Source organism: Haliotis cracherodii, unplaced genomic scaffold, assembly GCF_022045235.1.
Source record: "Haliotis cracherodii isolate W230 unplaced genomic scaffold, xgHalCrac1.p SCAF_22, whole genome shotgun sequence".
Lineage (NCBI taxonomy): Eukaryota > Metazoa > Mollusca > Gastropoda > Lepetellida > Haliotidae > Haliotis > Haliotis cracherodii.
In genome coordinates, this window is record NW_027266278.1 from 5038355 (window position 1) to 5054947 (window position 16593).

At 42.9% G+C, this 16593-nt stretch overlaps 1 protein-coding gene across 1 annotated transcript; it reads right to left on the reverse strand.

Moving 5' to 3' along the window:
- Positions 1–1775: 1775 nt before the first annotated feature.
- On the reverse strand, positions 1776–15221 carry LOC139471232 (uncharacterized). Its single transcript, XM_071253521.1, has 4 exons — positions 15133–15221; positions 14707–14847; positions 8044–8088; positions 1776–7090 (listed from the first exon to the last, which is right to left on the reverse strand). The coding sequence occupies exons 2-4, from the start codon at positions 14837–14839 to the stop codon at positions 3339–3341; spliced, it is 3930 nt and encodes a 1309-aa protein (XP_071109622.1). The 5' UTR covers positions 14840–14847; positions 15133–15221; the 3' UTR covers positions 1776–3338.
- Between the last annotated feature and the right edge of the window lie 1372 nt (positions 15222–16593).

Here is a 16593-nt window from a genome sequence, read left to right on the forward strand (position 1 = left end):
AGGGACGCAACTATGCACAGCGAATCGCGGCGCCTTAGACGACTGGGCCACTCATGCCCCCCTAAGCTTTTAGAAAGATGTGAGTGAAAAGGCCGTGTGACTTGGATGATTTCAATCGTTCTCCGATTGCCTTGATTTTCTTTCCAGGTTTGTCAGCACCATACCCATGCTCATGGGTTTCACCAAGGTGGTGAACGTTTTCTTCCCACATTAAGCTGACATTCCCTGATCTTCTGTATATATTGAAATAAAAGCGAGAGTGAATAAAATGGCAAAAATGCGAGGGGTCTTTGCTCGCGTTTATTAAACTTCGCATTTATGTCTAACAAATGACTTGACAAGACGGCCTCACTGCACACTTTGGATAACTGAAATACCAACTATCTATTCCACATCACAGTTTATTGAGCAGCACTTGTAACAAGTATATAAAATATACTAGAAATTACATCATTGACACCCGCGAGTTATTTATTACGCACACGTGTCAAACTTGGCATCAGTGAGTACTCCACCATGACAGACTCCGCCCACGCAACAGTGTTTTTGTGCTTGGCGACTGCATCAAAGGCTGACACGACCCAGGGCTCATGAATTGGCTTATCACACTTATATTATCCTCCGCCTTTGTCTTGTTGTTTTAGTTTGTTGACAACTTCTCGCATACAAAATAAACATAAAAAATCGACAGAGTAATCACTAAACTCCAAACAGGACACACCAACCTAAATAACCACCTATTATTATTTTTTAAAAACACACTACAGGTAACTGCCCACACTGCAAACAACTAGAAACCCCAGAACACGCACTCATCCACTGCTCTCTACCTAACACATCGAACCGCATTACAAACCACCCTCAATCTAAACAAGCCTCTCACTCTAGAAGCAATACTAAACCCACAAAATAAACTAGAAAACTTCAAGACCTCAGGCGTATTCTTAATCAAAACGGAACTAATAAAACGCATCTAAAAACACAATAATCTACCAAATCAAAATCACATAAACAAACAAACATCCACCATACCCAGCCCCCTTAGTTCTCCTCCCCAACCCCATCGGCATCTATTCCAAATCTCAAATTCTATATACGCAACCCCTAAAGCCCCCTCTTAGGTTGCACAGACCACTTTCGCCCCTTTCGGAAACACATTAAATGGCCTGGCCGGGCCCGTGTGCGAAATACGCATCAGTCGGAAAGCGCACGTTAAATCTCCAAAGTAAGTAAGTAAGTAAGTAAGTAAGTTGTTGTCTTCCTTAAAGTTTGTTGACAACTTCTCGCATACAATATGAACATAAACTATGTGTTGTTTTTAGGAAAACACTATTTGTGACCAACCATGAGATTAGGGACCTTATGGGTCAAAAATCATATTTTGACTTTAAAAAATACAATTCGCAAGCTTCAATTCATATTTATTACAGAGGTACTTGACATCAAACATTTGGACTCATTTTCCGACTAATGACTGTTTGAGTTAGAATTGCAGTTTTTAGACATGTCTGATTGACGGAGGGTAGACATGTATGATGAAAGCTTTTGAAAATTGTATTACGTTACGAATTAACGAGAGAGAAGTAAGATATTTTTGTACAGACCGCAGACATGATGATCTTCACTGAAGTAAGTTGACATCAAACGTCTATGGCGTCATAGTACAATTGTATCCCAGCACCTATAAGCGCCCCCCCCCAAAAAAAAAAAAAAAAAAATAAAATAAAATAAAAATAAAAATAAAAATAAAAATTATAAAAAATACATACACACGATGTCAATCAGTCGATTATCTGCTGCAGACTTGATTATTCATTATTCACACACTGCCGTCATATAGCTGAAATATTTGCTGAGTGCGGCGTTTAAACAACAAACGAACATGCCGCCCTAATATGGCTGGAATACTGAGTGCGGCCTTAAACAAAGAATAATGACTGGCCATATGGTTTTAGGTGGACAATTCTGCATAGACCAGTTGTACCATAGACCAGTTACATCCTATAGACTTCCAACATATACTTATATTTGTTCAGATTAACCAGGCGTTACAACAACAACAACAACAATAATAATAATAATAGACCATTTATATTGCGCATAAGGGCTATTATTACCCGGGTCCCCGGACCAGTGTGCACTCATGAACCCCGGGTTTGATTCCCGACATGGGTACAATCTGGTGTCCCCTGCCGTGATATTGCCGAAATATTGCTAAAAGCGGCGTAAAACCATTCTCAATCACTGTTAGGCACTAGAAGGTTAACCACATTGTCATCTCATCCTACCGGGTACCCATATACTGCTTGGTGAACAAAGGCACATGTAATGTGCTGCATGTGCTTCAGGACTGAAGCCTAGAAACTCTCAGGAGCCAAGCTGCCCATACACGGTCACCAATCCAAGGATTCTCGTGGACATATGTTGTTCGACTTCACTTGACCTGTGACCTGTGCGCTGTGCACAGGACCACGTGCCACCACGTAACAATACAATACCACTATATGTGTTATATATGTCATATCCTAATACAGAGCTTGGTGGGGATTCCCAGAACAGGCTCTGGGTGTTGCATGCTTGTCGAGCTGACTTTTGAAGTTTGGATGGTTCCACTGACACTTTGTGTCATGATACCCGGACGGTTTGACACAATTGCATTGAATACAAAACTAAAACACCACTCTATTTAAGAAAAAAAGAACTTTTAAGAAATGCTAGTTTTGAACAAAAAATTCTTTCCCAGTTTGCCTGCTGAGGGTGCTTGAAAATCTTGGAATCGACCCTTGAAGATCCGGGTTAGAATAAGTCTTCTGCAACCTTTGCTTGAGAGGCGACGAATCAGGTGGTCAGGCTCGCGGACTTGGTTGAAGCATGTCATCGTACCCCAATTGTCCAACCGCCGTCACATAGCTAGAATATTGCAGAGTGGGACGTTAAATAACAAAGAGTTTGGAATCCTAAATAAATCAAGATGCATAGAATGTGATACTGATCCCCTGTTACAGCCTCTTTTCGCAGTCAAGGCCGCATACGTTCTTGCCAGTTGTATAGACAGATGAAAAAATAATGAAATCAAAGAAAATAGTTGAATTGTCATTGCAAATTTGTGGATGGATTCAGATTTTCAATAGGATTTGTATTTTACAAATGTTCCATTAATCAAAGGCACCTTGACTTATAATATACCCAAGCATAGATACACATACATGTCACAAGAATTGGTTTGTAGGGAGTTTGACCAGCCATTTGATAATATATGAGGAACCTAAGACTTTACAAAAGTGATAATTCGTTCCAGAAGAGCCTGGGAAAAGTCTGTTTTGATGCAGTTCCTGGCCTTACAACAAACACTGGAGACCTGATACTCGGGCATAATCCTTTGGAGTCAGACCATCACTGTCTGGTACAGATGGATCAGCGCCTTTCTCAAGGAGTATCTTAATGCTCAGTTCACAATATCTTTGTTTGGCAGCACTGTGTAACGGGCTACGGCCATATTTATCTCTTGCACAAGGATCAGCCCCTTCTTCCAAGAGAACCATCACCTTTTCTTCACCACATTGTTCCATTACTGCATAATGTAAGGCACAACGCCTTTCTTCATCTACTGCAGCTACATCAGCTCCACTGTGTAAGAGGAACCTCACATTGTCTTTACAGCCTCTTCTAGCCGCATAGTGCAAAGGGGTGCAGCCTTCCCTGTCAGTTGCATTCAAGTCGGCACCTTTCTCTAAAAGTCGTGTGAAAGTCGTCTCCGACCTTACATGTCTTGCTGCAAGGTGCAGTGGGGTGCAGTCATCGCTGTTGTGAACACAAGGATCCGCACCTCTGTCAAGGAGTAGCTTAACGTTGTTCTCCCCACCAAAGGCTACCACTGCGTTGTGTAATGGGGTACTACCGTGTTTATCTTGCACACCTGGGTCGACATCTCTCTGCAGGAGTATCTCCACATTCTTTCCTCCACCCCGGACTCTTGCTGCATAATGTAATGGAGTACGCCCATCTTCATCTTTCATGCTTGGGTCGGCACCATTCTCGAGAAGCATCTTCACGAGTTCTTTGCGCTCACATTCTTTCGCTGCATAGTGTAACGGAGTGCGCTTATACGTATCCTTTGCACACACATCTGCACCATTTTGTATGAGGAAATCAACGAGCGAAGTATCTCGAACGTTAGTCGATTGTATTGAAAGATGTAAAGGGGTTGCCCCCTCTTTGTCAGCATGGTTTAGATCAAGACCCATGTCAACATACCATTCAACTATCTCCTCATCACCAGACTCTGCTGCATAGAACAAAGCTGTTCTACCGAGGCTGTCTACAGCAGATACAGGAACCCGATGGACGTCTTTAAAATACGTGATTTTTTCCACAGTTTGAATAAGTGATCCTGTGGCATAATGGATGACATTCCTGCCCCAGTCATCAACTGCATGTACATCGGCTTCCCTTTGTACAAGATACTGCAGCATTTCCATATCGCACTCATCTATTGCATAATGTAAGACTGATTTTCCTTCCATGTCCTTCTGGTTCAGATCCACGCCTCTTTCACACAAGTATCCAATGGTTTCAATGTCTCCACGCATAGCAGCCTTTTGAAGACATGACCTTCCGAGTGTGTCCAATTCATTAATTTCACTTCCCGCTTCAACCAGTAACTTAACTATGTCAACATATGTGTTCCGTTCACCAATGAGAGAAGGAATCTCCATCGTAGAAGTGTACAATGAAGCAAAGGCAGTGTAACCATTGTTATCCTTCTGAGAGACGGGTATTCCCAGTTTCAAAAGATACTTGATGCCTTCAGGATGCTTCCAAGCGACAACTGCGTGCAGCAGCGTCTTCCCAGCACTATCTGTTCTCCTGTCATCAATTCCTGCCTCTATGACAAGTTTCATGATGTCAAACCTCTCATACCAAACTATTAAACCAAGGACACTGTCTTCATCAAAATACGAATCAGTTAGCGCTGTTTCATTCAGGAACTCGGACGGGGTAATACCTCTGCTTTTGAAGTAGTTAACTAGTTCTTGTACACAGTCTGCTCCACCATATGATGCAGCTTGTTGCAGAGGTGTAGTCGCCTTCCAGATGTCTTTGTCCCCAGATATAGAGTACCTTTTCAACGGATCAACATTTGGTTTTGGAAGGAAATATCTGAGCAGGGTAGCATCTTCATGGGCAGCTGACAACCATACTAGAAAGCTGATGTCATTGTGACACCCTGTTGTATGCAAGACACGGGTGATATCCCAATATCGTGATAAGTCACTGTCAAGCTGCCATCCCTTATTTCGGTGTATGAAACGGGACATGTTCTTTCCTAGTTTATCCAATATCATTTCTAGATACATCCTGAACAGGCTTAAGTCTTCACCACTTCCATTCAGCTTGGACACCATAAGTTTAACTAAAGTGTTATTTCCACGCATTATGGCAAGGCCAAATAAGCCACCAACATCGTTGATGGTTTCAACATTATGTTCAACACATTTAAAGATTGTATGTGTTAAGTTGTCTTCTATGGATTGTGAATGACACAGGGACCTGAGGCAATTGTCATCTGGAACTGCTCCCAGCTCAAGTAAAGTCTTGACGCAACTGTTATCATCCATGTAGATAGCACATGCCAGAAGGTTTGATGCATGTTTTGAAGAACTGTTTACTCTTGAAAGGGCATACTTCAATACATATTCAAGCTTTCTCAGAAGGACTGCTGCCAACACTGTGTTATAGGTAAATAGATGCACATTTTCTTCTTCTTTCAGTGGATGTGGAACAAAGACGGATGTTGGTGCATGTTCTTGCAGTAACAGTGTCCTCATCGTTTCTTCAGGCCATGACTGTACTAGCTGCTGTACAAATTCCTCATCTTGTAGTGATGGGTGACTCAATATACAAGAATCAGGACAATCTTTTATCATAAGCAGGTCTGTAATGTGATCAGCAAGCACATCAAAGTGTTCCTTTGGTAGACTAACATGTAGAGTATCTTCGTCTGAAGAAGATGAATTCTCTTCTGATTGTGTTCGAACTAGCTCCACTAACATGTGTGCTGGACATGCATCGATGCAGATGTCTAGGTACTTCCTAGAAATACTGATAAAGACAGAGTCAAAGACAGATTGATGTTGAAAGCCATATCCACTCCCGTTGTGGGTTAGATAAACGCCACACAAAGACTTAGCTTTTTCATGAAAGTCATACAGGGTAAGATCTCGTGGTACATTGAGACAACATTCTCTCAGAGAATTGATGAGAGGTTTTAGATAATCATCCTTTGCATGTGCTTGTGTGTCTTCCAAGTACCCTGTGCTCATCAAGACCGTTAATAGAACCAGGTAACCTGTACCATCACATTCCTGCATTCTGTCTATCTCCTCAATAATAAACTCATGAGGATTGTGAAAAAAGTCGACCCCTTTTTGTCTTGCTGATTTGCTGTTGGCATAGAAATTACAACACTGGGGAAATCCGAGGGAAGCATCCGTCTTGACTATTTCACTTAGTTTGTAGTCTCCAACATTTAGCTTGCATATTCGTATAAGCATTTTCTTTTTCTCATTTGTGGTAAGGGAATACCTGCGGTCTTCTAGATTGATAAACCTTGCGTTCTTCATGAGATCATACTCCGCCAATCTTCTCTTGCACAACGCAGCTATCTCTGATCTTGAAGTCATGACAAACAGAATATGTCTAGATTTAGCTTGAGGCCACATCATATTAAAATATCGCTCACAATTCTCTAGTTGTTTAGGGTCTTTGTTGCTTGCGCCGTATATGTCGTCAATCAACATGACAAGTTTACGGTTACTGGTGTTTTGGTTTTTTAATCCTTCTTCCTTCTTTGGGGTTTTCTTTGGGATACAATCCCATTGCTGCCATGCTGATAAGACCACTGGTACCCTATCATATGCCTTTGCAATATGCGAAAGTATCCGTAGTCCTAATGTTGTTTTACCAGAGCCAGACTTTCCTTCTATGAAAATTAAGCCACTCTGCTTTAGCAGGTGGTTGGAAGATCGCTCAGCGCGTGTGGAAACATGCGGTTTAGACTCTAGGAGCTTGATGCGTTTCCGAGTTGAAACTGAAATGTTGAAAGAGCATAGTTGAAAAAGAAATATGATAAATTATCGTTATTTGTCATAAAGTCTGATAGGTCAGTCTCCATCTTCTAAAGAGTTAAGACCCTGGCTGGAACGGTCCTGGTCACGTTGCAATTGACGTGACTCGCACTATGAGTAACGTGACCAAAAGTCCACTGGTAGGCACACGAGGGAAAAATTGTCACCCAAAAACATTTCGTAAGAAAAACGTCATAGTGCATATACAGTCGTAACGTGTGCTGTTAGCGGAGACGCGTGGTTTTGCCAGATGTCTCACTATGGTCGTGTTGGTTCACGAACCACTACCTCCGCTACAGAGTCCATATAAAGTTGATTTGCACTTATTCACCTGGACCCGTTCCTCGGAGCTATCTTTGCACTAAGACGATAGTACGTCACATACTTTAACACTGACTTACGACAGTCGCAGCGCTAAGACGATTATACCTCATATACTTTAACACTGACTTACGACAGTCGTAGCGATAAGACAATCGTACCTTATATACTTTAACACTGACTCACGACAGTCGCATCACTAAGATGGTCGTACCTCATATACTTTAACACTGACTTACGACAGTCGCAGCGCTAAGACGATTATATCTCATATACTTTAACACTGACTTACGATCGTTTCGTGGAACGGGCCCCTGGAAAATATTTAAGCATATTTAATATATATCTGACTATATATTTCCTCATAAAATAACAATAGCGCAAGGGTGGCCCAGTTTTCTAAGGGGCCTAAATTCGCCGTGCAGAGTTGCGTCCCCTGGGCACTCCAGACACCTATGGTCGTGGATTCGATTAAGCACTAAGATCTGCATTTTTTAAGGCTTACCTCCCACATCTAAGCTACACGCCGTAATATAGCTGGAATACTAATTCAAAGAGGCGTTAGACCAAACTCACTCACTCACTCTATACTTACGGACGATGTTTTCAAATTGAGATGGGCTGTCCTGTTTGCCACGACCTGCACACAAATAAACACAGTGTCAAACTTGGGTGACTGGCCATTTTAAGTCAAGATGTATCATATTATATTCCAAACCATATTTGAAATTTCCGTAAAACATAAAAAGAACCACTCTATGTCGGATCGGCATAATTATCCTCTGACTTTTCTAACTGGGTTGTGTTGCGTTGCTAATCATAATTGGTGGTCTAGTGGTAAAGCGTCCGCCCGGAGAGCGGAAGGTCCGAGGTTCGAACCCCGGCCGAGTCATACCAAAAGACGTTAAAAGGTGGTACTTGTTGTTATCTTGTCTGGCGCTAGGGGCTAAAACAAGGACTGGTCGGCTCGGAGTCAGGATACTGTGTCTGAGTGGGGTATCCATGTTAAACTGCAGCATGGTATCTCAGTGTGCTAAAACAAGGACTGGTCAGCTCGGAGTCAGTATACTGTGTCTGAGGGGGGTATTCATGTTAAACTGCGGCCTGGTATCTCAGTGAGCTGGCACTATAAATCGGCATCAGTACAAGCAGCCACACACACACGCGCATGCACGTCGCTATATAAGTGCAATAATCTTGGACCCGACGTTAAACCCCATTTCACCTCACATAATTGACAATGATAACAGAAATACACTCGTCCTTTTGTTGTCACATATTAACTCGCTTGCACTGATTATAAGGCTTATAACCGGAAACGAGTTTGTAAGTACTGCAGCCTGACAATCTACGTTTCAAATTCAATTGGCATATTCATATTCCGTGAACTGAAATACGAGGAAGGAGCTCGTTTCCGTAGGACTGGGTCAATCTGAATAATGTCGCGCCACGCATCGATCACTTGACTTTTGAGTTAGTGAATCTGTATCTCCTGAACAAGACGGAACTGAGTCATTCAACATAAAAAGAGTGAGTGAGTGAGTGGGGTTTAACGCCGCTTTTAACAGTATTCCAGTTACATCGCGGCGTGTCAGCTAACGTGGGAGGGACGCCCGAAGTGATGCAGGTCTCAGACGTTTACCACTTCGGTGAAACCCACGAGCACGGGTATGGTGCTGACAAACCTAGAAACATATAGCAATAGAAGAACGCTAGTTTAAATGAAATATTATGTTTATGAATACGGTCCATACGTTTTATTTGATCGATGATAAATTTGACAATGAAATCTTTGAAAAGGCAGCTTGTTGGGTGTTTCACTTCGACGACGCTATCTGTACGATACCGATACCGTGTACAATAAATCCGAGAAGGTGTACAATAACCCGATATAGTATACAACAGCTCGTACAATAGCCCGATACCGTGTACAATAGCCCGATACCATGTACAATAGCTCCGATACCGCATACAATAGCCCGATACCGCGTACAATAGCCCGATACTGTGTACAACAGCCCGATACCGTGTAGAATAGCTCCGATATCGTGTACAATAGGCCGATACCGTGTACAATAGCCCGATACCGTGTACAATAGCCCGATACAGTGTACAATAGCCCGATACCGTGTACAATAGGCCGATGCCGTGTACAATAGCTCCGATATCGTGTGCAATAGGCCGATACCCTTTATAACAGCACGATATCCTTTACAATAGGTCGATACCGTGTACAATAGCTCCAATATCGTGTACAATAGCCCGATATTCTTTACAATAGCCTGATGCCGTGTACAATAGCTCCGATATCGTGTACAATATCCCGATACCCTTTTCAATAGCCCGATGCCGTGTACAACAGCCCGATACCGTGTACAACAGCCCGATGCTGTGTACAATAGCCTGATACCGTGTACAATAGCCTTATACCGTGTACAATAGCCCGATACCCTTTATAATAGCCTGGTGCTGTGTACAATAGGCCGATACCGTGTACAAAAGCTCCGATACCGTGTACAATAGCCAGATACCGTGTACAATAGCCCCGATACCGTGTACAATAGGCCGACACCGTGTACAGTAGCCCGACACCGTGTACAATAGCCCAACACCGTGTACAATAGCTCCGATACCGCGTACAATAGCCCCGATACCGTGTACAGTAGGCCGATACTGTGTACAATAGCCCCGATATCGTGAACAATAGCCCGATACCGTGTACAACAGCCCCACACCGTGTACAATAGCCCGATGTCGTCTACAATAGCCCCGATATCGTGTACAATAGCCCCCTATAACGTGTACAATAGCCCGACACCGTGTACAATAGACCAATGCTGTGTACAGTAGCCCGTTACCGTGTACAACAGCCCGACACCGTGTACAATAGCCCGATGCCGTCTACAATAGCCCCGATATCGTGTACAATAGCCCCCTATAACGTGTACAATAGCCCGACACCGTGTACAATAGCCCCGATATCGTGTACAATAGCCCCCCATAACGTGTACAATAGCCCGGCACCGTGTACAATAGCCCGATACCGTGTACAATAGCCCGACACCGTGTACAATAGCCCCGATATCGTGTACAATAGGACCCTATAACGTGTACAATAGCCCGACACCGTGTACAATAGCCCGATACCGTGTACAATAGCCCGATACCATGTACAATAGCTCCGATACCGCATACAATAGCCCGATACCGCGTACAATAGCCCGATACTGTGTACAACAGCCCGATACCGTGTAGAATAGCTCCGATATCGTGTACAATAGGCCGATACCGTGTACAATAGCCCGATACCGTGTACAATAGCCCGATACAGTGTACAATAGCCCGATACCGTGTACAATAGGCCGATGCCGTGTACAATAGCTCCGATATCGTGTGCAATAGGCCGATACCCTTTATAACAGCACGATATCCTTTACAATAGGTCGATACCGTGTACAATAGCTCCAATATCGTGTACAATAGCCCGATATTCTTTACAATAGCCTGATGCCGTGTACAATAGCTCCGATATCGTGTACAATATCCCGATACCCTTTTCAATAGCCCGATGCCGTGTACAACAGCCCGATACCGTGTACAACAGCCCGATGCTGTGTACAATAGCCTGATACCGTGTACAATAGCCTTATACCGTGTACAATAGCCCGATACCCTTTATAATAGCCTGGTGCTGTGTACAATAGGCCGATACCGTGTACAAAAGCTCCGATACCGTGTACAATAGCCAGATACCGTGTACAATAGCCCCGATACCGTGTACAATAGGCCGACACCGTGTACAGTAGCCCGACACCGTGTACAATAGCCCAACACCGTGTACAATAGCTCCGATACCGCGTACAATAGCCCCGATACCGTGTACAGTAGGCCGATACTGTGTACAATAGCCCCGATATCGTGAACAATAGCCCGATACCGTGTACAACAGCCCCACACCGTGTACAATAGCCCGATGTCGTCTACAATAGCCCCGATATCGTGTACAATAGCCCCCTATAACGTGTACAATAGCCCGACACCGTGTACAATAGACCAATGCTGTGTACAGTAGCCCGTTACCGTGTACAACAGCCCGACACCGTGTACAATAGCCCGATGCCGTCTACAATAGCCCCGATATCGTGTACAATAGCCCCCTATAACGTGTACAATAGCCCGACACCGTGTACAATAGCCCCGATATCGTGTACAATAGCCCCCCATAACGTGTACAATAGCCCGGCACCGTGTACAATAGCCCGATACCGTGTACAATAGCCCGACACCGTGTACAATAGCCCCGATATCGTGTACAATAGGACCCTATAACGTGTACAATAGCCCGACACCGTGTACAATAGCCCGATACCGTGTACAATAGCCCGACACCGTGTACAATAGCCCGATACCGTGTACAATAGTCCGATGACGTGTACAATAGCCCGATATCGTGTACGATATAGCCCGACACCGTGTACAATAGCCCGATACTGTGTACAATAGCCCGATACTGTGTACAATAGCCCGACACCGTGTACAATAGCCCGATACTGTGTACAATAGCCCGATACTGTGTACAATAGCCCGACACCGTGTACAATAGCCCCCTATAACGTGTACAATAGCCCGATACTGTGTACAATAGCCCGATGCCGTGTACAATAGCCCCCTATAACGTCTATAACGGGTATAAGGGGTGACAGGTTGTGTTGTGTCATTGCCTGTCTTATGTTCTTTGTCTTGCGCGGCCCCTTGTGTTGATTGGCTTGTTTTAAAATACTACAAACTACTTGCACGTCAGCCATTGCACTTCACAACAATCAGAGCACGTCAACGATCGCATCTCCGAGCATTTAGGACTAAACAACAAATCTAAAGGTTAGTATAATGTTTTAAGGATTGTATATATGTTATGTACTGAGTAGTAATGGTATTGGTGTAAATTGATTATTTTAGTGCATCATAATGTTTGCTAAAATGTATAATCGTGTAGTTTACATAAGTTTAATACCGTTCAGCATTATTTACATTACGCATATGCTTTAAAATGTTAGTTAAGGTGTATAAATGGTTCAATGAAAGAATGAATTAATGAACGAATGATATGACCTGGCATTTCATATACTTTATCGTCATGAAGTTCATTAGTAATTTATACAATACCACATTCAAATGTATTTGTATATATGTGCGCATTTAGAATATTCTGAATGTGGTTTGTTTATTTTATAGCAGCGCTATATTCCTCCAAAAGGAAGTGGAATAATCTACACCCCAGTGTCACCCACAGGGTACGAAACTCATTATTTTGTCATTATATTGCAATTGTGTTAGATACATAGTTTCTCTATCTTTAGCATTTAATTTGTTTAACGTTCATCGCAACGTGTGCGTTAGTATGAAGTATTTGCCTTGTGTTTGTCTTATCAAGGGGTCTTATCGAGGGTCTAAGGCGCCGCGATTCGCTGTGCAGAGTTGCGTCCCTTAGGCACGCCAGAAACCTATGATTGTGGGTTCGAATCCCGGTTCGCCCCGATTATGTTTCTAGGTTTGTCAGCACCATACCCGTGCTCGTGGGTTTCACCGAAGTGGTAAACGTCTAAGACCTGCTTTCTTCCCACATTAAGCTGACACGCCGTGATATGACTTGAATACTGTTAAAAGCGGCGTTAAACCAGACTCACTCACTCACTCACTCTTATCAAGGAGTTATCGTTCTTGCATGGTTGCCTCAATTAAATGTGTTAATGATAATGTTATTATTTCTGTATGGTATTATTTATTGCGTATGTTTTCTGAGGAACGATATTATAATTACTCCTATTGTAATAGAAATGGTTTGTGATATTAATTCGTTGTATTTATTTATATATGTGTACATGTTTATCCTGAACTAGTATGTATTCCCTATACATGTGTTTCAGGGTGTCTATCTGTCAATAGACAAAGAAAATAAAGTCTCACACCCGTAGCCTGTGCCTGGTCTTCCTGTATACCTGCACAATCCCGGCTACACTACCCCAGAGGGAATAAAACCAGTTTTGTCTTCACATGTGAACACATTCTCTACTGTGCTACCCGAGGTGAAATTAAACCCACCTATTCTACCCCGGATCTTCACGCGCCACGATAAAAGGTCCCCGGCACGCTCAATAGATATAGAGTCCTTTGCAATAATGTAACACAATATATCCTGTAAATAATTCAAAATATGCAATTTCTGGTAAATACTTCAAAATGTGTATGTAGTGCTTTTCTAATGATGTGATAATAGTATATCGTATGTCAAATGCTAACAGGGAAATATGGTCCACATTAGAGTTGAATAAATATATCCTGTAAATAATTCAAAATATGTGAATTCTGGTGAATACTTCAAAATGTGTTATTACTGGTATGACTTGCATTCGTCACTGTTTCCGCAAGAAGAAGATTCGGCTTGTCCCGGAATAACATGAGTTGGTCACGAATGGTATGATTTGATGATTAAAATTGCATGATAAACCTATCATTGAATTCTTCAAAATGTTGTTTTTTTCTGGGCTGTTCCACGTTAAGGAAAGGTAAACAGGTAACTATTGCTTGACTAACCAGTCTGGACTCCTGGTATAGTCTGTCTGACAACTGGGACATCTGACAATGGGGAGGCTTCTCTGTTACACGCTCTCTGCTCAAGCATATACCATATGCCGCAGCCCATATAAATATAGCGCACATGCACAGGGACCTGGCAAATGCAGCAGCCTATCTTATTGGGTATGGGTTTCTAAGTGGCTATCACATGCTAGGGCCTATGATGTAAGCCGGCCACAGACATGTCCCTAGAAACTGCTATATTAACCCTGAGCAGCTATCTGTCCAGATCCCTGGGCCCAGGTTTGTACCAGAGGGTATAGTCTGGAAGGTAATTTAAGGTACCGACGTTTACTACAATATCTGAAAAACAATCGGACCTACTCCAGTCAAAGTTGGCATGAGATTATTAAACAGTCATACATAACTGGATATTACATTAAAGGCAATCGGTGCATGAATAAAAAATCTGTCTATTTAGCTATCACTATATTTCATCAACAACCAGACCTGTTCGTCACGGGTGGAACGAGTCTTCATTGAAACAGCCATCTGCATAATGCTACCCCTGCGTCACAGGGCCATATGACACAGTGGCTCTGGGGTGGTGGTTGCACTAGAGCCTCCGTTCTAATTTTAGGATACAGCCCGAGTTCGCCTCATTTAGGAAATAAACACCACTTGCCTTTGTGTGTGAGCCTGTTGACGATAGTCGTTTCGCTTTCAACGATTACAGTCGTGGCCTGGATCTCATTTATAAGTGCTGGCTTTTGACAGTCGGAGATGTCATTGTTGACAACGGCATTTCCCTCCAACATGTTGTGATCTGTCAAATGAGGTGAATTGAAGTAAACGTGGACGAATTAGCCACAAAGGCCTTTAAAGACATCAATATTCATACAGGTATTATTGACAGGTTGACAGGTGTTATTACAGAGCCGACACTTTCTGTAACTAGTTGAACGCTTTCAATTTAATTAGAATGGTAGAGTAGATCAGATAAAAGACAGCAATCTCAAAATGCAATGTTGTTTATAGGAATAGGATCGATTAAATTTATCGGCATGTATGTTGATTGTAAATATGTAGCAAATATTGTTTCTGTACATACCAGCTGTCTGTGAGGCGTTCTATGTGTCTTCAAGGTGACCAGTGGTATGTTCCGATATGCCTCTCACTGCCAACTGTGACGGAGGGAACACGCACGTAACTCCGTGGCCACTCGTGTCATTACGGGACATGCCGAAAGGGTTAACGGAAAGGGGCGAGTGGTGACGGCGACTTCCATACAGTTCTGCTTACTGCCTAGACTGGAGGAGTCTCCACTTCATTAAATCAACATGTGAAATATATGTTGTGAACAGGTTCCACAATGAAGGATCACCCTCTTTAGTCCTTGGTCCCAGACAGAAAATTTGGCAAATTGGTACCACTAGAAGAGCAGATGCCACCTTTCCCCCTAATCCTGAGTATTCTTATGAACCCCTGGAGTGAATCATCTCTTGCAAAACAGAGACTTCTGATTGTATCCCTGTGTCATATCTTCCTCCAAACAGCATCCCGGGGGCACGGGTGGCCCAGTCAGAAGAAATTAGAAACTATTTTGGAGTGGAATATGGAGTGACATGGTCATTGAACAATGTTTAATGAGGGCGGGTAAAACTCACCGGGGGTGGGGGGGAGTGTGTGTGTGTGTGGGGGGGGGGGAGGGGTCAGAACTGCACAACGAAATGAAAATGGGACGGATGGAACAGGACGTGTGTCGCAAGCTCCGACGTTCATACAGTTTCGCCCTCACTCTATGAAGGTTCATACTCCAATGAACTCACACAAAGTGAAGGTCAATTCTTAACTAAAGCTTTATTATAGCTAAAATGGATAGAATAATCACTAAACCGCAGGCATGTTATCAGAAATGGGCGGGCCACAGTAACTTGATAATGCCCTCATATTGCTTGACGACGGGCCATTATCACTCCCGTTGTTAGGTGACGTCATAGGGTAGGGATAGCGACGTCACGTTTAATAGTGACATCACCTGGTTTGTTCTATGACGTTTCCATATTTGTAAAAGTGGGTAAGTGACATTCGTGTTGATTGCAGTAACCAATTACAGTTTCAAAACCGATATTGTTGTTTCTTTTTATTTCATAACAAATTCCATCCATTTTAGCTATAATAACGATTACGCTATTTTCCAGGGCATTTTCATTTGCAGAAGCCCTCGGTATTTTCAACTGCCCTCCTTCGTCGGGCAGTTAATGGGCTTCTGCAAATAATAATGCCCTGAAAAATAAGGTTACCCTTATATTAGCTTTTTTCCGATGTAAAATTTAACTCACTCACTCACTCACTCACTCGTAACTGTGGGTTGGGTCATGTATGAGGACATAATTCTCAATTATTTGATTTTTCACTTGTCAATGGTCTAAAGGAGACATTTCATTGCTATCATTCAAAGGGGCGATAATTTCATCAAAACAAGCGTTCAAGCTCCTCACAGCGATAGTACGTTCCCGGAGCTCTCTATACTATCGCTGCCACCAGTCAAAACTCCCCACTGTGAATAGGT